General features: G+C 41.0%; 1 protein-coding gene across 3 annotated transcripts in view; it reads left to right on the top strand.

Moving 5' to 3' along the window:
• ZBTB34 (zinc finger and BTB domain containing 34) overlaps positions 1–8926 on the top strand; it is a 29105-nt gene extending 20179 nt beyond the window's left edge. For all 3 annotated transcript variants that reach the window (XM_060200207.1, XM_060200205.1, XM_060200206.1), the window contains one exon: positions 2499–8926. In XM_060200207.1, coding sequence (XP_060056190.1) covers positions 2509–4023 — 1515 coding nt within the window. In that variant the 5' untranslated portion in view covers positions 2499–2508 and the 3' untranslated portion in view covers positions 4024–8926. The remainder of the gene's footprint in view (positions 1–2498) is intronic.
• The last annotated feature ends 16678 nt before the right edge of the window (positions 8927–25604 follow it).

The following is a 25604-nucleotide window of genomic DNA, read 5'->3' on the forward strand; positions in this document are numbered from 1 at the left end:
TGAAAACTGATAAGCTTTCTAGCTATCTTCCCAAGAGGCAGTTCATCTCCCTAGAGAAGACGGTGGAGGTTTTTTTTTTGTGCATTATAGAAATATTTTGTTCCTATCCACAAATGTGTATATACTGTCAAAATAGCCTGTGTTTTCATATCGCTCTCTTTAAATAGCATATATACTGTTCTGTACCTTGCCTTTTCCAGTCAGCAGCTTATCATAATAGTTTCATAACAGTACATTCCCCCCCCCCCAATTCATTCTTTTCTGATTATAACCTTTAATGGAAACATAGTGGAATTTATTATTTAGGCTCCTCCTACTAGACATTTCATTTGGTTTCAACTTTTTGTCATTGTGAACAAATATGTAGTAAATGACTAGCACTTAAATTTCTCAATCATAGATATGAGTATTTATAATTTTGATAGGTATTACCAAAATAGCCTTCAAAGTATTTTGTGACATGTACTTTATCAGTAGGAAAAATAAAGTTCATTTATTTTAAAATGTACAATACAATGATTTAATTTTTTTCTTTATTTTTTTCTGCAGGGATTTTGCTGGGGTTTCATACCTGTTTGATTCTACCGTTCTAAACATAAAGATTTACTACTGTGAGGGGGAGAGAGATCAGAAAACTGTTCACCTGTCATATGGCAGTGGTGGGGATTAAGTGTGGGGCCTCAGTCAAGTTCTGAGCTATCTCCCCAGCTTCAAAGCAGTGGTTTTCAGTAAATATATAAAGTTGTACAGTCATTCATAAATGCTCATCTATAGTTGCTTTGTTATCTGATTTTTTTTTCCTTATTAAATGTTTGATCAAAAGTCTGTGCTTTGGCAGTTGTTTCTTTTTAATGTTTTAAATTTTAGAAGTGTATTGCCCTTTTCCCTCTGTGGTTATATGCTCTTTGTTAATTTTCAAAAAAAAAAACTTTTTTTTTTTTTTTTGCCTCCAGGGTTATTGCTGAGGCTCAGTGCCTGCACTATGAATCTACTGCTCCTGGAGGCTATTTTTTCCCTTTTGTTACTCTTCTTGTTTATCATTGTTGTTACTGCTGTCCTCACTGTTGGATAGGACAGAGAGCAATCAAGAGAGGGGGAGAGAAAGATATCTGCAGACCTGCTTCACTGCTTGTGAAGTGACCCCCGTGCAGGTGGGGAGCCGGGGGCTCGAACCAGGATCCTTACACCTTGCAACATGTGCACTTAACCCACTATGCTACCTCTCCCCCTCCCCCCCTTTTTTTAACCAGAGCACAACACAGACTATGGTTTATGGTAGTGCGAGGGTTGAACTTGAGGCTTGAGAGTCTTTTTGTATAACCACTATGCTGTTACCCGCCCTCATTTTCTAACCTCTTGAGTGACTTACTTATTTTTATATATTGTTAAATGACAGAAACTTGTTTCTTGTGGAGATCAAAACACCATTTCCACTATTTATGATGTTCTGTTGTTTTGTCTTTCCCAGTGCTCAGAACGTATATACTCTTAATGCCTAGCCTCTCACATCTCCCTAGTCCAGTGATAAAAAAACTTCTTTACTGTGGTTTGTTTATTTAACCTGAGCACCACTCAGCTCTGTTGGTGATGCTAGGATCTGTTCTCACAGGCAAGTCCTATGCACTACTGCTACATGTTTCTCCAATCTGATAAAAAGTTCTGGGCCCTGGTTTTTCCTGTTGAAATTTACTTGAAACCCTCTAGCAGTTCATATGAAAAAAATTTATACCTGCAGAAAAGTTGATGTATCTAGATGCCATGTTTGTTAACATTTTTTTTATTTCTTTATTGGGGGATTAATGTTTTATAGTTGACAGTAAATACAATAGTTTGTACATGCAGAACATTTCTCAGTTTCCCACATAACAGTATAACTCCCACTAGGACCTCTGCCATCCTGTTCAAGGACCTCAAACCCCCACCCACCCCAGAGTCTTTCACTTTGGTGCAATATACCAACTGCTTATTAACATTTTACTGTTTGCTTTATGTATCCAAGTCTTTTTGACAGCTGTTCTCAAATTAAGTTGAAAACATAAGTAAATTACCCCTAAACTCACCTTAATACAGAAGATTCAGCTCTGTTCATTGTATCCAGTCTGCTGTATAATTGAAAACTTAGAAGTATCCAAGTAAGGCAGACTATGCCTGAGATGGAATTACTTATATTTTACAAATTACCTCAAATCCTCAGAAGTCAGTCAAAGAAAAAGTACATATTCTTCTTAAAAGAACAGTAAGTTCGCAACTGAAATGACTATGCCATGTGTAAATTATAAGACTGGGAAAATTGACCATTAGGTCATTTGACTTTAATATGAGTTACCGAGAGTTGAAAGACTAGAAAATAAAGGAAAGAATACTCAGACAAATTCTAGGAGGTACAGTAGCTACCATTATGGTGGTGATGTTCATTGTGGTGTTTGCAAGCCTATGTCTGTGTCACTGTTCTGAGCAAGGAGTGAACTGGTGAATCATGACACTCTATCTTTCCGCAGATTACACTTCATGTCAGTAGAAATGGACAGCAGCAGTTTTATTCAGTTTGATGTGCCCGAGTACAGCAGCACCGTCCTGAGCCAACTAAATGAACTCCGCCTGCAAGGGAAACTATGTGACATCATTGTCCACATTCAGGGTCAGCCCTTCCGAGCCCACAAAGCAGTCCTTGCTGCCAGCTCTCCCTATTTCCGGGACCATTCAGCATTAAGTACCATGAGTGGCTTGTCAATATCAGTGATAAAAAATCCCAATGTGTTTGAACAGTTGCTTTCATTTTGTTACACTGGAAGAATGTCCTTGCAGCTAAAAGATGTTGTCAGTTTTCTGACTGCAGCTAGCTTTCTTCAGATGCAGTGTGTCATTGACAAGTGCACGCAGATCCTAGAGAGCATCCATTCAAAAATCAGTGTTGGAGATGTTGACTCTGTTACTATCGGTGCAGAAGAAACTCCAGAAAACCGCAATGGAGTTAAAGAGAGTAGCTTCTTTGCCAACCCAGTTGAGATCTCCCCTCCGTATTGCTCTCAGGTACGACAGCCCACCACAAGTGGTGACCTTAGGATGGAGACAACACCCAGCAGAGCTTTGCGCAATCGCTTGCAAGAGGAAGGGCACTCAGACCGAGGGAGCAGCGGGAGTGTCTCTGAGTATGAGATTCAGATAGAGGGGGACCATGAGCAAGGGGACCTGTTGGTAAGAGAGAGCCAGATCACTGAAGTGAAAGTGAAGATGGAAAAGTCCGACCGCCCCAGCTGTTCTGACAGTTCCTCCCTGGGAGATGACGGGTATCACACTGAGATGATTGACGGGGAACAGGTTGTGGCAGTAAACGTGGGTTCCTATGGTTCAGTGCTCCAACACGCATATTCCTATTCCCAAGCAACCTCACAGCCAACTGGTGTATCAGAAGCTTTTGGAAATTTGAGCAATTCCAGCCCATCCAGATCCATGTTGAGCTGTTTCCGAGGAGGGCGTGCCCGCCAAAAGCGGGCTTTGTCTGTCCATCTCCACAGTGATCTCCAGGGCCTGGTGCAGGGTTCTGACAGCGAAGCTATGATGAATAACCCTGGGTATGAGAGCAGTCCCCGGGAGAGGAGTGCAAGAGGCCACTGGTACCCATATAATGAGAGGTTGATCTGTATTTACTGTGGAAAGTCCTTCAACCAGAAAGGAAGCCTTGATAGGCACATGCGACTCCATATGGGGATCACCCCCTTTGTCTGCAAGTTCTGTGGCAAGAAGTACACACGGAAGGACCAGCTAGAGTACCACATCCGGGGCCATACTGATGATAAGCCATTCCGCTGCGAGATCTGTGGGAAGTGCTTTCCGTTCCAAGGCACCCTCAACCAGCACTTGCGGAAAAACCACCCTGGTGTAGCTGAGGTGAGGAGTCGCATCGAGTCCCCTGAAAGAACAGATGTGTATGTGGAACAGAAACTAGAAAATGATGCATCAGCCTCCGAGTTGGCCCTAGATTCCCGCATGGAAATCCACACAGTGTCAGATGCTCCAGATTAAGATGGTAAAGAAGTGTACCCAAACAAAGCACATTAATCAGTGCATTTTGTGATTTGCTTTGTTGTAATCTTTGGTTTTCCTAACCATCTAGAAACCATTTGGTCTCTTGGCAGTTTTTCTAAGATTTCTAGAAGGAACACTTTATTGTGTTTATCCCCCCTCCCCCACCGCCCCCCAAGGAGCTCAAAGCATGAAGGGCATTGTATCCAGGGAAAACACAGACTGACAGTATTCCTCTTTGGCCGAACTCTTAATCCAAAATCTGCCAGTAATTTAGCTATGCCAACTGGTTTACCCTCCATGCTCTGCCAAGAGGCATACTCTCAGTGTGTGCACCAGCACCCATGCATTTCTATAGAGAGAAACTTGGATGCCGTCAGCGGATACAAATGGGTAATCTTTTAGGGGATAGTTAGACAACTTATATATATATATATAATAAAGTTATTATTATATATATGGTATATATACATTCTCAAATTTGATTTTATTCTGGTTGAGGTGAATGTAAGAAGAATATATAATTTAATACAATGTGAACAGGGCTTTTGACTCTGTCATGTCCCTACCTAGTAGGTTAGGGTTTTGCCCCTTTATTTACTTTACAAAAGATTGTTGCTAGGTTTTCATATATTATAATCATGGTGTCCAAAAACAAGCATAGCAAATCACAGTCATTATAGCTCTGTTTTAGAACAAATACATAAACCAAATGCCATAAAATATATTCAACTCTAGTTGGAAACCATTTGGGATTTTTGTTAGTTGTCCAGAATGTAAACTGGATGACCTGTGGTGCTGACCTTTTTACATATTGTAGTGTTATATTAGCCAACCCCAAAGGAGCAGTGGTTTTTCAATGTTCTTACTGGCTTACAAATCTACCTTCATTCCGTACTGTAGAAACATACCAGGTAACTAAATCCAATCACTATCTACCATGAGTTTGTACTCGCACTAAAGGAAAGGGATTTGTAGTTTTGTCTACAAAATTCTCTGAACAGTGTTGTGTTTTTATTGTTTTTTTGTTTGTTTTTCAGATAGCCAGTTCAGGTGCACAGCAACTTTTTCTACATGCAGTTCCCAGGGTAACTGCAGAACTTGGAATTTGTACTTTTTGTAAAGATAGACTCTATGGGAATTGCAAGCAATATCTTAAGTATTGTGTGTGCTAATGAGAGCCTCAGTGGCTCCTCCACTCTCAGTGTTTCCTGCTAAAAGAAACCAACAGTTCAAAAGCCCTCTTAAGATACTATGTGTGTCACCAAATCTGTGTGTGTTGCCATTTTGGGTCATGTGGTGCTATTTTTATGTTATATATCTCTTTAGGTCAGTATAGTTATAGAAAATGTGAAATCTTATGGTAATGGTGAATTATAGTTTTCTCCTCTCTTGAGTTTATACCTTGAAAAGAGACCTCAAAAGCATGTGCTGGCAAATACGTTACTGTAAAATAAAAACATACCTGAGTCCTATTTCAGTACTGCTTTAGTAGTACTTCAGGAGATGTCTTCAGATCTGTATGTTATGTTCACCCATGTGCTTCTAGTAAAAGGTGGGCTTTATGCAATTGCTTTGGTACTGTATACAAAAGTACTTTGGTACTTTTGTAATCATCTTGGTTTGATGGGTTTGCGCCTCAGGCTGCTAGTAGAATGTCAGTTCTCCAGACTCTGCTGCAGAATCTTGGGTCCTAACTCACACAACCAGTGAGTCTCCATGGGAGAACAGCACCAACTACCTAAAAGAAAAACAAAAACAAAGGAAAGAACCAGCCTCAGGCCAGGAGTCAAAGGAATGTTTGCTAGTTTCCCATGCTTTTTTTTTTTTTACTCTTAAAATACTAAAACTGAAAAAAGGTGTTTTTTTTTTTTTTAATTAGGGTTTTTTTTTGTGGAGAGGGGGTTTGAGAAAAAAAGTTGTTCAAGCCCTTGTGTGTGATCACCCCCAAGGAGTGGTAGTTGTGCAGTAGCATCTCTCTGACACACAGGAGCTGTTCCTGTGCGAACTGCTGCACCACACATCAGTGTTACAACGTAAGGATTACACTCTAATCCTGCTGCTTCCGAGGAGCAGCTTTTGCTGAATCGGGTATATAGTATGCCTTTTTCCTGTCAGACTGCCTAAGTAAGGGGTTTGTTCTCTCCCTGAAGCACTTGTTCAACTCCTGTCAAAGCCCAGTGCCTCAAGGGGAGGCTGGACCCCAATTGTTTACCCACTTAATATGTTCTGGGGTTTCAGGTAAATGTTGTTTGTAGTTTCTTTTCCTTACACAAATACATTTGTTGTTGGTTTTTTTTCCCTTTTAAGAATTAAATGCAAAAAAAATATGTTATGATACAAATTAAGTTTGTGACAAGATATGCCCAAATCAAGGACATGAGAGGTCAGACTCAGGGAAGGAACCTCCTTTTTCACTCAGGCTTGGGTCCTTCTAAGAGGTCTCCAGAGCATTTTGTGATACACTAGGTAAGTTAGGGGAGAATACTTGGGGCAGGCACCTTAAATGTCCTTGTTCTTGTCACTGTGTCAGTCTTTACCTTATGTACATGACATTATTTGTGTCTGTAAGTTTGTTTAACTGGTTTGAGTTTACCAAAGAGTGACTTATCCAAAATTGTCTTTGACAAACTATACATTGCTTTGATTGTATAGTTCAGGTTCAAACATTGTAATGGGACTGTTAAGGGGCAAAAAATTGATTGAGTTTCTGATCATCATAATTCCACATTTAGCAAGTTCTGCTTGCTCCCATTCATGTTGCTAACACTTTACCCATTCCACTGCTAGCAGTGTTAAGAATGAATTCTCAAGCCATAACACAGTACTGTAGGGTTCCGCAGGGCTTCGAGGGAGGCGGCACACAGTCCAGCACACCGCTGAGTAGCCTCTCTGAGTGAGCATACTGTCATGCTTCTCGTTGTGCATGGCAGGTGAGAGATCGGGCAGCAGCAATTAATTGTGCCTTGTCACATGAGGATGTGCCAGGAAGATTAATATGACCACAGAACAGAAACACTCTCCCCGAAGTTCACTTCATGTCTCTGCAGACGAAGTATGCTGTGTAACTCCTTAGAGCAACTCTTTTTGGAAAGCAAAGTCCCTATTTCTGTACAGTTTTAGGTTAGTTGTTTCGCTTATAACAGATGCAAAAATCAGTTAAAAGAAAAGTGATACGTGAAGAAATCTTTTACAGTAAAATATATCCTGAATTCATATAGGCTTGTTCATAATTGAGTCTCTTCTTGAGCTACCTTTTCAATACATTAAACAATGTGAAGACAGTGACAGCATCCTTTTTCTATAGATGTTTTTAACCTGTTATTACAAACTGTGAAGACAAAGAATTTTATACTTTTACTAATGCTTGTGGTTTTAAACAATTATTTTCATTTTAATCAGCTCTCTACCCTCTACTAAAGCTGTAAATACATTTAAAAATTATATTTGTAAATACAATATATGAAAACAAGTCATTATTATTATTATATTGGTTTGTGGAAAGCCTCCCAGTTGGTTCTGCCTTGGCAGTTTTGTTTGTTTTTTAGCAGAAGAAAGGATACTGTCAGTTCACTGTTAAGCAGAATATACTGTAGAGTTAATTGATCAATTTTTAACCTTCCAGAGCATGAGTAGATGTCTTTTCTGATGATAGCAATTATAACCATGTCTTTGTTTTTCTCTTAGCCCAGATGATAAGCCTGCATGTTTTGGGGTGTAGTTTTGTTTTTGTTTTTACAGCTTAGACTTTAGGAAGAACTTGCAGGAACACAAAACAAGGGCTGGGGTAGGGAAAAATTCTATGTGAATGAGCTTTACTTTAAAGAAATCAAATCAGTGTATTTTATTTTTAACAGCTTTTACTGTGATTTTCCTTTTTTTTTTTTTTTCTTTATTATTGTCATTATTGTTAGATTCTGTAATGGTTTCCTGTGAAGCCTCCACTGAAAGGGACTCAAATATGCAACACCTAAACTATTTTCCAAGGGCACATGCCCCTTGAATGGTGCTTCTAGACTGGTCAGGGTTATTTATTAAATTTTATATATGAAAGTATTGGGGAATTATGTAAATTCTTTATATGAAACTATCTAGTTCATAAATCATAGATTTCATATTACTCAGTGCAACTGAACTAAAAGTTCAGAAGAGTCATTCACATTGTTCCAAATTTGTAATGGTTGTCACATGTCTTTTTCAGTAAGTGCCAGGGTGTTTCCACTGTTCTGCCCAGTGCTTGACTTCTTGGCCAGGAAAAGAACCTGTTTTCTCTGGTTCCCCTCGTGGCCAGCCACAGACAGGGCTTTTGTAATTCTTGATCAAGTTCTGAAGGTAGCCTTGCAGCACTCAGTAAGCCGACCTCTTGCTGCCCCTCAGTGACAAGTATGCTGTGAATTCAACCTTTGGACTTGCTGCCAGAGCCTTTGGTTGCTGCCCTGACTATAGTAAGAGGTAAACTTAGATGTTTTCTTTGAGAATAACCATTCTCCTAATGTGAAGACCATCTCCTCACCACTTTTATTAGTAGGGCTAACCTTTTTTCCGTTATAAATTGTTGAGCAATTTGAATGACTTTAACACAGTGTCATTATCTTGCAATATAAACTGGTAACCTCACAACTCCACACTTCATCACCATATGAAGTAAATGAAGCTAGCTAAGCGGATGCTGTATCAACTAGTAACTTGCCATTAAGGATTATTTTATAGCATGAATTTTAAAACTATTTATTCAAATGATATTTTACTCTTGTATTCATTTTGTTTTAGATTTGTGACATGAATATTTCAGTGCTGCTTAATTTTGTCCTGAATTCTTGTTTCTTGCTTGTAAATGGCTTTTTTATGGTAAATAAAGTCAATGGAAATTGCTGTTTGTAAATAAAAATGCTGCTGGAGCAAATGTGCTGCAGGATCTTCTCTGTATTTGCCCTTCTGGCTCTGAATCGCACTGCCTTTAACAAACATGTCACAGTTTTTATAACCACGGTTTTTGAAAGATTCGAATTTCATAGGAAGCCCTTATGCCATTGTGGTTCTGGGAAGAGGAGAAAGAAGCAAGTATATCTCTGACCTTTCTCTTCTGTGATGAAGACCAGATTGCCAGTGTCTTTCCCCACACACACACAGACACACACCTCCCATCTGCTTATGGACTTCCCCAGAACAAAGCTGGGGAGCCCTTAACCATCTTTTGAAATGGCACCTAACCTACAAAATATACAACCCTTTAGGACACTTTGTGTTGCCCTGTAACACTCTTCTGCAAAGCACGTTTCTTGCTCCCTTGAGTGAGCCTTGTCACTCTTGCTACGGTGCCCGGGCAGTTTCAGCTGCCTCCCTCACAGAACACTATTCCTTGTGCAGACCTCCAAAGTCAGAGGACCATTTCCTCCCAACATCCCTGCTAGGGTAGGCACTCTTAAGTACCATTCAACACTTGCTCCTTTTTGTAATTATGTGAGTGAGGTGGGCAGAAAGGAGGTGCACACTGTGGAGATCCATTCAGGGAACCAGCTTCACTTACCAGCTGGATGCCTAAGACTCCAGAGTACTCCCAGAAAAAGTAGCTCAAGGTCAAGAATTGTGTATCTGACCTAGTTGGAAGAGGAGGGAATACGGTTGAGTTGCAATAGCCTTCATTTGTTTTCAAGTAACGACTACACTTTGAATAGGCCCATCCCAAAGCTTACCTGGGTATGAAATGTTTATAATGTTAAAGACAACCACCAATTTTTTTTATTTAAAATTTTGTGGTCTTTATTTTTAATAGAAATTGTGAGGGAAGGGGAAAATAGAGCAGGAGAGAGAGAGGACTGCAGACCTGCTTCACCACTTGTGAAGCTTCCCTCCTGCAGGTGGGGGCCAGGGGCTTGAACCCAAATCCTTGCACACTGTAATGCATGCGTTTAACCAGGTGTGCCACTGCCTGGCCCCCAACAACCACCAATTTCTAATTACTCTGGTCTTATCTGTTTCCTGTGCAATTTCCTTGAAAGCCTCTCAGACCTCAGTGACATTTATATTTAAATATCTGCTGTTTTCCTGTTTTTCACAGCAGGACAGAATTTGCAGCATGCATGCATGCATACCTTTTGTTACCAAATAGGTCAAGGACCTTTCAGAAAACAAAGTAAATGCCAAAAAGAGGCCCCCTCAGAGGAAACAAATACCTAACTCTTAAACTTGGTATAATGCCCTCCCTTGGTGAATGTTATTAGCACTTGGAGAAGGTATGCAAGTAGATAAAGCACTGGACTCTCAAGCGTAAGGTCCTGAGTTTAATCTCCAGCAGCATAGGTACCAGAGTGATGTCTTGTTCTTTCCTCCATATATATATAGATGGCACTACTCAACTCTGGCTTATGGTGGTGCAGGGACTGAACCTGAGACTTTGGAGCCTCAGGAATGAGAGTCTGCATAACCATTATGCTATCTACCTCTGCCCAATAAACAAAGTCTTAAAAAAAAAAAGGGGGGGGTGGGGAGTCGGGTGGTAGCACAGCGGTTAAGCGCACGTGGAACAAAGCACAAGGACCAGAGTGAGGATCCCGGTTCGAGCCCCGGCTCCCCACATGCAGGGGAGTCACATCACAGGCGGTGAAGCAGGTCTGCAGGTGTCTATCTTTCTCTCCCCCTCTCTGTCTTCCCCTCCTCTCTCCATTTCCCTCTGTCCTGTCCAACAACAACAATAAAACAACAAGGGCAACAAAAGGGAATTAATAAATATTTTTTAAAGGTATGCAATAAAGCTCGTTTTCGGTCTTATTTGTGAAGAATATTCTATTTATTACTCTAAAGAGAAGGAGATTGTCTATGATAGCAGTGGATTATATTCAATCTTGCCACTAGGATCTGTCCTGTCCACCCTTCTCCCATCCCTCCCTCCCTCAACCCCTCCCTCCTGTCTTCCTTCTCTCCTTCCCTTCCTTCCTTGATTTGTGAGTCAGGAAGAACTAGAGCATCACTCTTTCACATAAAACACTGAACATCATACTTGGGACTTCATACTTAGAAGTTCTGCACTCAAGCCACTGCACCCCCTCCCAGGCTGCTGCCACAAGGACTTTTTCATTAGGGCTTTGTATCTGCATGATTCCACTGCTCCCAGATTCTTTTTTCTTCCATTTATTTATTTTTAATTTATTTATAAAATGGAAACAACAAGACCTTTTCCTTTTAGGTAGAGGGTAAGAAAAGAGACACTGGGGAGTCGGGCGGTAGCGCAGCGGCTTAAATGCACATGGCGTGAAGCACAAGGACCAGAGTAAGGATCCCGGTTCGAGCCCCCAGCTCCCCACCTGCAGGGGAGTCACTTCACAGGCAGTGAAGCAAGTCTGCAGGTGTCTATCTTTCTCTCCCCCTCTCTGTCTTCCCCTCCTCTCTCCATTTTGCTCTGTCCTATCTAATGACAACAATAATAACTACAAAAATAAACACAAGGGCAACAAAAGGGAAAATAAGTAAATAAAAAAAGACAGAGACACCACAGCAGTGCTCCACCACTCAAAACATCCCCAGGCGTTGGCCAGGGGCTCAATCCTGAGTCTGTCCTTTGGTACAGTACATTCTACTAGATGAGGTATCTCCGACACACCTACCCTTTTTTTTTTTTTTCTCCTTTGTAACAAGTTGCTTACTAGAGCTTCTTTGGCCCCTGCTCTGGCCTAATGGAGTTTGTATCCTGTAAGGGGTGGACCTCAGGATTAGAATATTACAGAGTCTTAGGGACAAAGAGTACTGAAGTGTATCTTCCCTTTCTGTTTGCCCACCTTCTCTAGTGTCAGGGTGTTTATTTGTTTGTTTTACTAATGATGTAATAATGATTAACAAGATTATGGGACAAGGAAAGTACAATTCCATACAATTCCCATCACCAGAGCTCCATATTTCACCCCTTCCATTGGAAGCTTCCCTGCTCTGTCCCTTTGGGAGTATAGACCAAAATTCTTTATTGGGTACTGAAGATAGAAGGTCTGGGTTCTTTAATTGCTCTCCACTAGACACAGAGGCTGGCAGGTCGATCTATAACCCCAGCCTCTTTCTTTCCCTAGTGGAGTAGGGCTCTGGAGAGATGAGATTCCCAGGACTCCTTGGTGAAGTCGTCTGCCCAAGGAAAGATGGTGTCATGGTAGCATCTGCAACCTGGTGGCTGAAAAGCGGTAAGATATAAAGCAGGAGAAACTATTTAATAAACAGGAGGGAGTCAGGCGGTGGCGCAGCGGGTTAAGCACAGGTGGTGCAAAGCGCAAGGACCATCGTGAAGATCCCGGTTTGAGCCCCCAGCTCCCCACCTGCAGGGGAGTCGCTTCACAGGTGGTGAAGCAGGTCTGCAGGTGTCTTATCTTTCTCTCCCCATCTCTGTCTTCCCCTCCTCTCTCCATTTCTCTCTGTCCTATCCAACAACAACGACATCAGCAACAATAATAAGCACAACAACAATAAAAACAAGGTCAACAAAAAGGAAATAAATAAACAAATATTTTTTAAAAAAATAATAAATAAACAGGAACCCAAAGGTAAGAATAGAGCAGATGAGGGGTTAGATGTGGTGCATCTGGTTAAGTGCACATGTTAACAGTGCACAAGGACCTAGGTTCAAACCCCTGGTCTGCACCTGCAGGTCTAAAGCCTGAGTGGTGAAGCAGGGCTGCAGGCATCTATCTCTCTGTCTCTGTCTCCCCCTACCCTCTCTATTTCTGGCTGTCTCCAATAAATAAAGATAACTAAAAATAGAGCAGATGAAACTAGGAGTCTTCGTGTGGGAAGAAGTTGGGAAGCCTATGTTAGGTATGTTCCAAGAGGCCCATAACTTTAATAATTTTTGCCTGAGCCCAGTGCTGGTGGGCTAAAAGTATTATCTGGTAAGATGGTGTCAGAGTTGAGAATAGACCTAGAAAATTGGATTAAGGCAGAGAGTAGATTTCAGACGTGAGGAAAGTATATAAATGACTTCAGGGTTTTTGACAAATTTGCTCTGAGACATGTTTTAGACAACATTTTGTTGGAACTGAAATGGAATCCATAGCTTGGAGTAACACTTCATTGGCAAGCAAATTGCTTCATTGTGACTGTAATTTAAACTGGCCTATCTCTCTGCCAGTTTTGTTCATCACCGGAATGCTGGGTCTCTGGAGCATTGTTCAGTTGTTTTGCTGGGTGGGTTATTTTTTTTCCCCCTCCTCACTCCTATCATTCTCTCGCTTCTTGACTGTGAGAATTGAAAGCCAGCTTTAATTTGGGAGGTGTGGGCTCTGATAATAGCTTCCTGAACCTTCATTTCTTCTGAGACCTCACATTCCTTCCCCTCAGTTGGCTGCTGATCCCTCTTTCTCCCCATGGGCTGCTTTGACCCTCTTAACCTCACAGGCACCAGGGACAACTCAGCCTGGCAAAGAATTTCTTGCACTGTCATCTTTGCAGAGGGAAGCCACTGGAGTCGGTGGTTGGCTTCATACCACTTCCTCCTTTGCCTTTTCAACACAGCCGCCTTCCCACACTCTGGCTTCATTTAACCCTCCTTTCGCCTATTGACTCTTCACCAAGCTGGTGGTAAATGGAAGTGTATTAGTGGTTCAATAACTAAGATCCAATTTCCCTTCTTTCCTTCCACTGGCATTGATCACCTGGGTTCCAAAAGTTCCCCCCCCCCCGCACCCCATTGAAAAGCCCCACCAACATCCCACTGTGGTCAAGAGATGACTATCTGTGGCCACTTTTGCCTACAACTGTAGTTGTAGAAATGGTTTCCAGCCAGGCACTTTTTTTTTTTTGCCTTCAGGGTTTGCTGGGGCTCAGTGCCTGCACTACAAATCCACTGCTCCTGGAGGTCATTTTTTCCATTTTGAGGCCATTTTTCCCATTTTGTTGCCCTTATTGTTATCATTATTATTGTTGTCATTGCTGTTGTTGTTGTTGGATATGACAGAGAGACATGGAGAGAACAGGAGAGACAGACAGACACCACCTATGAAGCAACCCCCCAGATAGGGAGCTGGGGGCTCGAACCGGTATCCTTATGCTTTGCGCCATGCAAGCTTAACCCGCTGCGCTACCACCCAATCTCACCCCCCCAAGGCACCTTTTATAAAGGATCAGGTGGAGGTTGTCCCTTGCCATGTGTGTGCCTCAGGTTGGATTCCCCACACCACATGGAAGTGCCATGGCCAACAGTTGAGGGGAAGAAGGGTATAGGGGGAACTCCAGTGCTATGGTCGGTGTATCTCCCTTTGTCTCCCTGCTTCTTTATGTTGTGTGGTGTGTCTCTTGATTATTCGACTGAATTTGGTCATGTAGGAGTTACATTTCCATAGAGTAAGGTTCTGAGCTGGTCATTTATTTCATATATATTTATGTGTCTAACTGGAACTTGAGCTGGCATGTGGCCAGAGAAGAGGCAAAAAGAAAAGTAAACTATTGGCATTTGGATTAAAACAATTTAAATTAAATTGTTGCTTGGTGAATAAACCTAGGACAATTTAAATTGATTGGATTGCATAGACTTTGCTTTTAGAGGCCTGAAAGGTGATCAAGGTCTCTTCTAAAGGAGTGACCACCGCTTTTTCTGACCTAGAATTTGGCATGTCTGTGTGAGCAAGGATATCATGGAGATATGAGACAGATGAGAGCAAAACGCAGTCAGAGAGAAGGAGATGTGAAAGTGCAGGTCAGGACCCTTGGCTGGGTTCACGATACACCCCCACAGACCCATGGGACTATTGCCCCTGCTGTGGGAACCCCATGTTCTGAAATGAAGCTAACAGTGACAAGCCCTGAGCAAGAAAAAAATGGTGTGCCTGATAGCCTGCGGAGAAAGCAGGCATATCTATTAGTGTGACCAAAGTACTTACTATGGAGGTCTTAAGAACCCCACGAGGTTATGTTGATCACCAACCAACATACCTACAAAACTGATGCACAATACTTAACAAAAGTACTTATAAAGAAAAAAAAATATTTGCAACTGAATCTCTAAAAAAGAATAAAGATTTGTGGTCGGGGAGTCGGGCAGTAAGTAGCGCAGTGGGTTAAGCACACATGGCGCAAAGTGCAAGGACCGGAGTAAGGATGCCGGTTTGAGCCCCTGGCTCCCCACCGGCAGGGGAGTCGCTTCACAGGCAGTGAAGCAGGTCTGCAGGTGTCTGTCTTTCTCTCCCCCTCTCTGTCTTCCCCTCCCTCTCTCCATTTCTCTCTGTCCTATCCAACAATGACGACATCAATAATAACTACAACAATAAAAAACAACAAGGACAACAAAAGGGAAAATAAATTAATTAATTAATTAAATAAAATAAAGATTTCTGGTCCAGGAGGTGGCGCAGTGGATAAGACTCTGGAATTTCTTTTTTTTTTTCTTTTTAATTTTTTAAAATTATCTTCATTTATTGGATAGAGACAGCCAGAAATTGAGATGGTAGAGAAGACAGGGAAAGAGAAAGAGAGACACCTGCAGCCCTGCTTCACCACTTGCAAAGCATTTCCAGATACAGAGAGAGAGAAAGATACCACAGCACTAAATCTTCCTTTGATGTGTGTGTGTGTGTGTGTGTGTGTGTGTGGTGTGTGTGTGTGTGTGTGAGGTGGGTGGGTTGGACCCTGGGTTATGCCCATGACAAAGCACACTACCCAAGTAAACTATCTTGCTGACCCTGTTTTAAACCTTTTAGTATGAGTAAACAAAATTCTGAAGAGATAAAGAGAAATAATGAAAGATTAAAGTAATTAAGGTAAAAAAGGGAAATGATTATTGAGGGATTATAGACACATCTCAATAATTTCCTCTTTGTGGAATCTTGTAAGTAAGGTATCTTGCTCTTTCTAGTTCTGAGATCAATCTTAATTTCGTTGTTGTTGTTTTATTAGTGATTTAATAATGGTTTACAAAATTACAAGATAACAGGGGTACACTTTTACACCACCAGAGCTCTGTGTCCCCATTATCTCCATTGACTCTCCCAAGATCACAGATACGGGTTGACTATTATTTCTATATCTATCTAATCTACCTCTCTCTATATATATTTTTTGCCCATTTTTTTTTTCTATGGGCCTACCTTTTTTCCTTTCTAAGTCATACTTACACCTATTACTACTTTATTTTTATTTTTATCTTTAGTGGATAGAGGTAGCCGGAAATTGAGAGGGAAGAGAGAGATAGAGGGGGAGAGAGACACCTGCAGCTCTGCTTCACCACTTGAAGTTTTCCCCGTGCAGGTGAGGACCAGGGCCTCAAAGCTGGGTACTTGTGCACTGTAACATGTGCACTCAACCAAGTGCACCACCACCCTGCCCTATACCTATTACTACTTTCAAATGTCCTTCCTTTTTGCCTCTTTTCTTTCTGGGTCCTGATGGAATTAGACCTGAATTCTTTCAGAGCCTCCTGGTGATTTTCCCCTAACATTTCTCCTCCTCTAGGAGGATGGACCAAATTTCTTTTTGGGGTGCAGAAGGTGGGAGTTCTGGTTTTCGTAATTGCTTCTCTACTGTACATGAGCATTGGAAGGTCAATCCATAGCCCCAGCCTGTTTCTATCTTTCCCTTAAGGCACTGTGGTCTCTGACATCTCAGCCAATGTCTAAGTCAAATCACCTTTACTGCAGAGAAAAATGGTTCCTTTCTGGGTTTATGCAAATAAACCCATGACCTCAAGAAGTAAAAATGCAGAGGTGAAAGATTCCTCACTCAGTACAGAACACACTTTACCATGCATGAGGACCCAGATCTAAGTTCCCAGCTCCACATGGAAGCACCACGCACAGCAGGTGCCATGGTGTCACTGTCCTTTCTTTCTTGCTTGCGCTCTCTCTCTCTCTCTCTTTCTCTCTCTCTCTCTCTCTCTCAAATTGTAAAAGAGAAAGGAAAAAAAGAAGGAGTCTTCCTGGAATGATAGAATTGCACAGGCATGAAGTCCTGGCTAACTAAAAGAAAGAGGAATGAAAAACACAGTCAAAAGTAACTTGTAGTAAGGATTTATTAATTTCATTTCAGTGTAGTAGCTATGTTAAAGATGAACTATTTAGAAGTGGCTGCTGTGGTTTTTCTTCAAAGATTAAATAAAATACAGGAAAAAAAGAACTAGAAATACTTATCAGTGGTTGGTGACTATACTTCAACTGGTACAATGCATGACTTCCATGTCTGAAGTGCTCAGTTCAATTCCCAGCAATGCATGTACCAGAGTAGTGAGTGCTCTGACAGATCACTGCCACGTGCTGTGCTGGGGATGGGACTTGGAACCTGATGCTTGAAATTTTGGCCACTTCTTTTTGTTTGTCTTCAAATTTATGCACTTCAAGCCCCTATTTTCCTTCTTTCTTTCATTTTTAGTTTTGAAATTCATGCTTATTATCAGGCCCTGGAGGATAACTGGCGCAGTTGATAATTTGAGTTTAAATTGCCACATATGGCTAGAACCACTGTATAGGATATTATGGGATAGCACAAATCTAGAGGTTATGCAGTTTTGAATTCTTTCTCTCTGGTGTTGAGAAGGGCTGACTGAACAGTATTTTCACTTGCATATGATAACTTAATATACTTAAATGTTATTGTTTTAATTTTTTAAATAGGGACCTAGGAGGTGGTGTAGTAAGTGAGGTGCTGGTCTTGGGAGCAAGGATTCTGAGTTTGATCCCTGGCATCACTGTGACAGAAATGTAATGGTCTGGTTCAATCTCTCTGATCTCTCTTTCTTCCCCTGCCCCATCCTGTGTTAATAAATACAATCTTAAAAAAATAAATTTATCTAAGTATGTTACTGGTGGTTGCACAGTGATTTTGATATTGTCATTTCCCTGGTAAAAGTAGGCATTGTTAAGCACACGTGGCGCAAAGTGCAAGGACCAGGGTAAGGATGCCGGTTCGAGCCCCCTCCCCCCCCCACCTGCAAAGGAGTCACTTCATAGACGGTGAAGCAGGTCTGCAGATGTCTGTCTTTCTCTCCCTCTCTTTATCTTTCTCTCCTCTCTCCGTTTCTCTCTGTCCTATCTAACAATGATGACATCAATAAAAACAATAGTAAAAAACAAGGGCAACAAAAGGGAAAATAAATTTTAAAATTTTTTAAGTAGGCATTAATTTTTACATTGTAATTGTGATGTGTGCGCTTAACCAGGTGCGCCACCACCTGGTCCCTCATTGTTTGTAATTGTAAGCATTGCATGTTAATTTTAGAAAGCTATATATTTAAAATAGGATTAGGGGCTGGAAGATAAGCACCTGGTGTAGTACATACTTTCCCATGTGTGAGGACCCGAATTTCAGTATCTACACAGAGGAAGTTTTAGGAGTAGTAGAGCAGTGCTGTGGTGTCTCTCCTCCTCCTTCTATCTTTCTTTTCTTTTCTTTTCTTTTCTTTTCTTTTTTTGACTCCAGGGTTATTGCTGGGGCTCAACGCCATGAATCCACTGCTCCTAGAGGCTATTTTTTTCCCCTTTTGTTGCCCTTGTTGTTTTATCGTTGTTGTGGTTATTATTGTTGTTAGTGATGTCATCATTGTTGAATAGGACAGAGAGAAATGGAGAGAGTAAAGGAAGACAGAGGGGGAGAGAAAGATAGACATCTGCAGATCTGCTTCACCGCCCATGAGGCGACCCCCCCTGCAGGTGGGCAGCTGGGGACTCAAACTGGGATCCTTACGCTGGTCTTTGTGCTTTGGGACATGTGCACTTAACCTGCTGTGCTACCTCCCGACCCCCTCCCTCTGTCTTTCTGTCTCTCTCCTTCTTTGTCTTTCACCTTTTATCTTTAAAAAAAAAAGGGGGTGTCGGGCGGTAGTGCAGCGGGTTATGCGCACGTGGCACAAAGTACAAGCACCGGCGTAAGGATCCTGGTTCAAGCCCCCGGCTCCTCACCTGCAGGGGAGTCACTTCAGAAGTGGTGAAGCAGGTCTACAGGTGTGTCTATCTTTCTCTCCCCTTTCTGTCTTCCCCTCCTCTCTCCATTTCTCTCTGTCCTATCCAACAACAACGACATCAATAACTACAACAATAAAAAAAAAAGAGCTCACGAAGAATTGTGCAGGCTGAGATCATCACCTATAACCCTGATCTACCCCTCCCACTGCCAATTAGATTATAATATAGTAATAGAAAAGGAAGAATATTTAAATGGTGAAGCGAAGTTAAGGGTAGGAGCAATCACTTCTCAGCCTTTTGGCAAACATTACATGTGTAAGGATAGGAACAGAAGAGCCTACTAGGAAAATTTAGGTAAATAGCATAATGGATGGCATTGTTTATAGCCATTTTGTTTATGATAGGGACATTTTCACTATATTTACATCAAACATTGGTAAGAATTCGTGAAAATCTGAAGTCTGCCAACACACACATGGGTGAGTATGGAAGCAGATTCTTCAGATTTTTACAAAATGAGTGCAGCCCTGCTGACAGCTTGACTATATCACCTTGAGCTTGAGCCACAGACACTGAGCTAAGCCACTTTTGGATTGTTGACTCTTTGCTGGAGATACTAAAATAAAATTAAGCTGCTTACTTTTGGGGTTATTATTTCTTTTATTGGGAGGGATTAATGGTTTACAGTAAATACAATTATTAATACAAGTGTAAAATTTCTCAGTTTTCTGCAGAACACTTTCACTCCCAGCCTAGGTCCTCCTCCACCATTATGCACCAGGACCTGAAAGGCCCTCCCCTCCACCCCCAATCCTTTTTTAAATTTTTTTTCCATTTTATTGGATAGGACAGAGAGAAATTGAAAGAAGAAGGGGAGATGAAGAAGAAAAGAGAAAGATAGACACCTGCAAGTCTGCCTTACCACTTGCGAAGTGTCCCCCCTGCAGGTGGGGAGCGGGGGCTCAAACCCAAATCCTTGCCTGGTTCTTGGCACTTTGTACTATATGCACTCAACCGGGTGTACCACTGCCTGTCGCCTCCACCCTTTACTTTGGTGCAGGGGCAATTATTTTTTACGCAGACGTGACTAAAATATACTTTATTATGCCGTCATATAGGATGGAGGTGTTTAATGGTGTGTAGATATGGTTTTAAAAACTAAAAAAAAAAACTTTCATGTTTCATTTATTTATGATTGGATAGAGACAGAAAGAAACTGAGTGGGGAGGGGAAGATAAAGAAAGAAAGAAGCAGAGAGACACCTGCAGCCCTGCTTTACCACTCTTGAAGATTTCCCCCTGCAGGTAGGGACCACGGGCTTGAACCCAGGTCTTTGCACACTGTAACGTGTGTGCTTAACCAGATGTGCCACCACTTGGCTCCCAAATTAAAAAACTTTCTATGAAAATATATTTATTGCTTTATACAGGTAGAAATATAAATTAGAAAAAGGATTGAGAACATAGTACTTTTACTAGTCAACCTGAATACCATCTGGTCACTTGAATTAATGAGAAATAGGTAGTAATTGGGGGCTGGGCAGTGGCACATCTGTTTGATCGCACACATTTTAATGCTCAAGGACCCAGGTTCGAGCCCTCACTCCTCTCAAAGTCCCTATTTTCTTTTTTAAAAAATATTTATTTATTTATTCCCATTTTTTGCCCTTGTTGTTTTATTGTTATTAGTTATTATTGTTATTGATGTCATTGTTGTTGGATAGGACAGAGAGAAATGGAGAGAGGAGGGGAAGACAGAGAGGGGGAGAGAAAGATAGACACCTGCAGACCTGCTTCACCGCCTGTGAAGTGACTCCCCTGCAGGTGGGGAGCCGGGGACTCGAACCGGGATCCTTATACCATGTCCTTGCACTTGTGCTTAACCCGCTGCGCTACCGCCCGACTCCCAAAGTCCCTATTTTCTATACATGAGTGAATCCAACCAGTAGTTGTCTTTTACGTCCTTATTTCACTAAGCATATTTACCTCCAGTTTCATCCATTTTGTCCCAAAGGACATAATATCATCTTTTTAAGTTGCAGAGTAGTATTCCAATGAATATATGTTCCATAACTTCTTCATCCAGATTCATCTGTTGATGGGCATTGTAGGTTGCTTCTGCTCCTCAGTAATTGGATATAAAGTAACTATGAACATCCAGGTGCATAGGTACTTTTGAATAAGTGCTTTCATGCCCTTTGAATGTATGCCTCAGCTTAACAGTGCAGGACCATAGATATTTCCATTTTGTATTTGTTTAAAGACTTTCCATATTACTTTCCAGAGGGCACACTAGTTTGCATTCCTACCAACAGTGCAACAGCATTCCTTTCCCCTACATCCTCACTGACTCTTGTCATTTCCTATTGTGTTGATGGAAGCCATCCTCATAGGATGTGCTTTTAATTTGCTTTACACACACACACACACACACACACACACACACACGCCTCCAGGGTTATTGCTGGGGCTCAGTGCCTGCATTACAAATCCACTGCTCCTGTGGCCATTTTCTCTATTTTTTTTGGACAGGACAGAGAGAATTTGAGAGGGAGAAAGACACTTGTAGACCTGCTCCACCACTTGTGAAGAGACCCCCTGCAGGTGGGGAGCTGGGAGCTCAAACCAGAATACTTGTGTGGATCCCTGCACTTCTTACTATATGCGCTTAACTTGGTGTGACACCACCTGTCCCCCCTTAATTTGCTTTTCTTCCTTTCTTTCTTTCTTTCTTTCTTTCTTTCTTTCTTTCTTTCTTTCTTTCTTCCTTTTTTAGTAGAGGACTGCTCAGCTCTGGTTTATGGTGGAGTTGGGGAATGAACCTGGGACTTTGGAGCCTCAGGCATGGATTCTCTTTGCAGAACGATTAGCTATCTACCCCCACCCTGCTTTTCTCTAATGTAAGTAAACATTTTTTTTTCATATGTCTACGGTCCATCTGTATATCTTTGTGAGAAAACTCTCTATTCAAATCTCTTACCCACCTGTTAATTGGATGCTTGTTGTTGAGTTATGTTATCAGATCACAGTTTTATCATGGAACTGGTGATAAAAGATTTCAAAGCCTATAGAAGAGAAAAAAAATTGAACTTTGAAATTTGTACCAAGAGGCCAGGATTCTTACATTGTGATTGAATAGACTACAGAGGATGAATGCAACTTTAATACTTAACACTGATGTTTTGTATTTTTCAAACTTTAAATAGTTTTCTTTTTGAACTAACTAATATAAACAAGAATCATAGCCATACGTTGTTGGCAATGTCAACAGACTCTTCTTACTTAGTATCATACAGAGAAAAACAAACCTGTTAGTTTTTTATTCTGGCAATTAAGCTAGTCGTGCAAAAAGAGAAAGGATGCTGGTAGGCTGAAGATAAGAGGACCCAGAGCAGAGACTTGGTAGCAGAGTGATGGATGACATGATCATTGTGCCTGCCATGGTGTAATGGCTGCCAGGGGAGTGCAGCAGAGCAGGTAGTATTAGGTACACAGGCAGCTGGGCTGAAATGAAGTCACAGCTGTGCCCAGATGTCAGTTTCTAGGCCAGAAAGATGTGGAGGCTGAGTCATTGTGTTTGAGCAGATGGGTAGCAGTGTGAAAAAGCCATGTTCAAACACTGTCAGATTAAAAAAAATTTTTTTTTTTTAATTAACAAGAGAGAAGAATATAAACCAGAGTATCACTCTGCAATACCAAGGATTGAACTTGGGACCTCATGCTCCAAATACAATATTCTAGCCACATACCATGACATTTCCTGGGTCAGATACTGTCAATTTTTTTTTCTTTTGGACAAAAGTCCAAAGTCTTAGCAAGTAGACAATCAGAGACTTGGAGCATCTCTTCATGTGTTTATCAGCCTTTTGGATCTCTTCTGTGGTGAATATTCTTTCCATGTCCTCCCCCCATTTTTGGATGGGGTTATTTGTTTTCTTGTTGTTGAGATTTGTAAGTTCTTTATATATTCTCGTTATTAGCCTCATGTATGGCATGTAAAAATCTCCCATTCTGTGAGGGGTCTCTTTGTTTGGGTAGTAGTTTCTTTTGCTGTGCAGAAGCTTTTTAATTTGATGTAGTCCCATAGGTTTATGCTTGTCTTAGTCTTCTTTGTAGTTGGATTCGTTTCATTGAAGATGTCTTTAAAATTTATGCAGAAAAGAGTCCTGTCAATATTTTGCTCTAAGTATCTGATAGTTTGTGGTCTAACATCCAAGTCCTTGATCCACTTGGAATTTATTTTTGTATTTGGTGAAATAGAGTGGTTCAGTTTCATTCTTCTTCATGTTTCAACCCATTGTTTCCAACACCATTTGTTGAAGAGACTTTGCTTTCCCCATTTAATAGTCTGGGCACCTTTGTCAAAGATTAGATGTCCATAGGTGTGGGGGCTTACTTCTGGGCTCTCAATTCTATTCCACTGGTCGGTATGTCTATTCATGTTCCAGTACCAAGCAGTTTTGATGACAACAGTCCTATAATACAGTTTGAGATCTGGGAGTGTGATACCTCTAGTTCGGTTCTTTCTTCTCAAGATTGTTTTGGCAATTCTAGGTCTTTTCTGGTTCCAGATAAACATTTGTAGCATTTGTTCTATTCTCCTAAAAAATGTGGTTGGGATCTTGATAGGGATAGCATTAAATTTGTAGATGGCTCTGGATAGTATATTCATTTTGATGATGTTAATTCTTCCAACCCATGAACATGGAATTATCTTTCCACTTCTTTGTGTCTTTTTCAATTTCCTTGAGCAGTGACTCATAATTTTCAGTATACAAGTGTTTCACTTCTTTTGTTAGGTTTATTCCTAGATATTTTATTTTATAGTAAAAGGAATTGATTTCTGGATTTCAACTTCTTCTAACTTAGTGTTTTCATAGAGGAATGCCACTGACTTTTGAATGTTAATTTTGTAGCCTGACACCTTACTGTATTGCCTGATGATATCCAAAAGATAATTGCTGGATTCCTTAGGTTTTTCTATGTATATTATCATGTCATCTGCAAATAGGCAGAGTTTGACTTCTTCTCTTCTAATCTGTATGCCTTTAATTCCTTGCTCCTGCCTGATTGCTATGGCAAGAACTTCCAACACTATGTTGAATAGTAACGGTGATAGTGGGCATCCCTGTCTAGTACCTGATCTGAGGGGAAATGCTTCCAGTTTTTCACCATTGAGTATGGTGTTGGCTGTAGGTTTGCTATATATAGACTCCACTATCTTCAGGAATTTTCCATCTATTCCCATTTTTTGTAGTGTTTTGATCATAAAGGGATGCTGTATTTGCTCAAAGACTTTCTCTGCATCTATTGATATGACCATGTGGTTTTTGGTCTTGCTTTTGTTGATGTGGTGGATCACGTTGATTGATTTACATATATTAAGCCAACCTTGCATGCCTGGAATAGTTGATTCTTTCAACTGTTGCTTGTCTGAGAAGGTTTTTATGCATCCATCTAGTCTGAATGACAGTCTAGCAGGATACAATAGTCTTGGTTGAAAGCCTTTCTCATTGAGCACTCAATAGATATCTTGCCATTCTCTTCTGGACTGTAGTGTTTGTGTGGAGAAGTCTGCTGCTAATCTTATAGGTTTTCCTCTGTAGGTGACTCTTGGTTTTTCTCTTGCAGCCTTCAAGATCCTTTCTTTATCCTTATTCCATTCTATTCTAAATATGATGTGTCTAGGTGTCTTTAAGTCTGGGTTAATTCTGTTTGGGACCCTCTGGGCTTCTTGAACCTTTATGTCTTTGATGTTGTCTAGACTAGAGAAGTTTTTAGCTATTATGTCGTGAAGAATGCTTTCTTCCTCTCCCTCTCTTTCTTCCTCTGGTAAGCCAATAATACGTATATTGTTTCTTTTAAAGTCATCCCATAGGTCTCTGTTGTTGTTTTCAGAATCTCTTAATCTCTTTTTGAGCTATCTTACTTCTTTTTTAATTGTCTCTAATTTGTCCTTGATCTTGCTAATTCTGTCTTCAGCCTCATTGATTCTATTCTCTCTCCCCTCTACTGTTTTCTGGAGTTCATCTATTTTGTTACCCTGTTCTGATACTGTTTTAGCTTGTTCAGCTAGTTGTGTTCTTAGCTCAGCTATTTCAGCTTTCAGCTTTCTAATAACCTTGAGATAATTAGTGTTTTCTTCCAGAGTCTCATTTGTTGTTTCTGCATTTCTGGTGACAATTCTTTCAAACTCTTTACTCACTCCTGTGATTATTTCCTTAACTAGTGTTTGGATGTTGACCTCATTATTTTGTGCTTCACCTTTTGGAGGACTTTTAGCTGGACTCTTGTCCTGGTTCATTTCTCCAATATTTCTTCTTGTTGGTTTAACCATTTTATATAGTATGCTATGAGGTCCCTCTCTCAGTACTTTTCAAATTACTGATCACTCTTGCCTGGATTGACTTCTGTCTAAGTAAGGTAATTAATGGGTTCACAGTTATGGAAGTTAGCAGTTGTTGCAATAGTATTTTAATCCCTGATTTGGAGCTCAGTGGCTCAAAAACCTCTTTTGTGCTTTTTCTTCCCTGTAGGCTATGGGAGCCTGAGGGTTTTTAAACTATAAGTAGGCTTCTTAGCTTAATCACTGACTCCTGACCAAGAGACAAAGCAGGGCGGTGCATAGATAATCCACTGGTTATGCAAAGAGACTTTCACAGCCACACCTCTAGGCCACCAAGGTATAGATCTTCTCCTGAGTTTCCTGGTTAGTTCTCTGTCC

Source organism: Erinaceus europaeus, chromosome 10 (assembly GCF_950295315.1).
Source record: "Erinaceus europaeus chromosome 10, mEriEur2.1, whole genome shotgun sequence".
NCBI lineage: Eukaryota > Metazoa > Chordata > Mammalia > Eulipotyphla > Erinaceidae > Erinaceus > Erinaceus europaeus.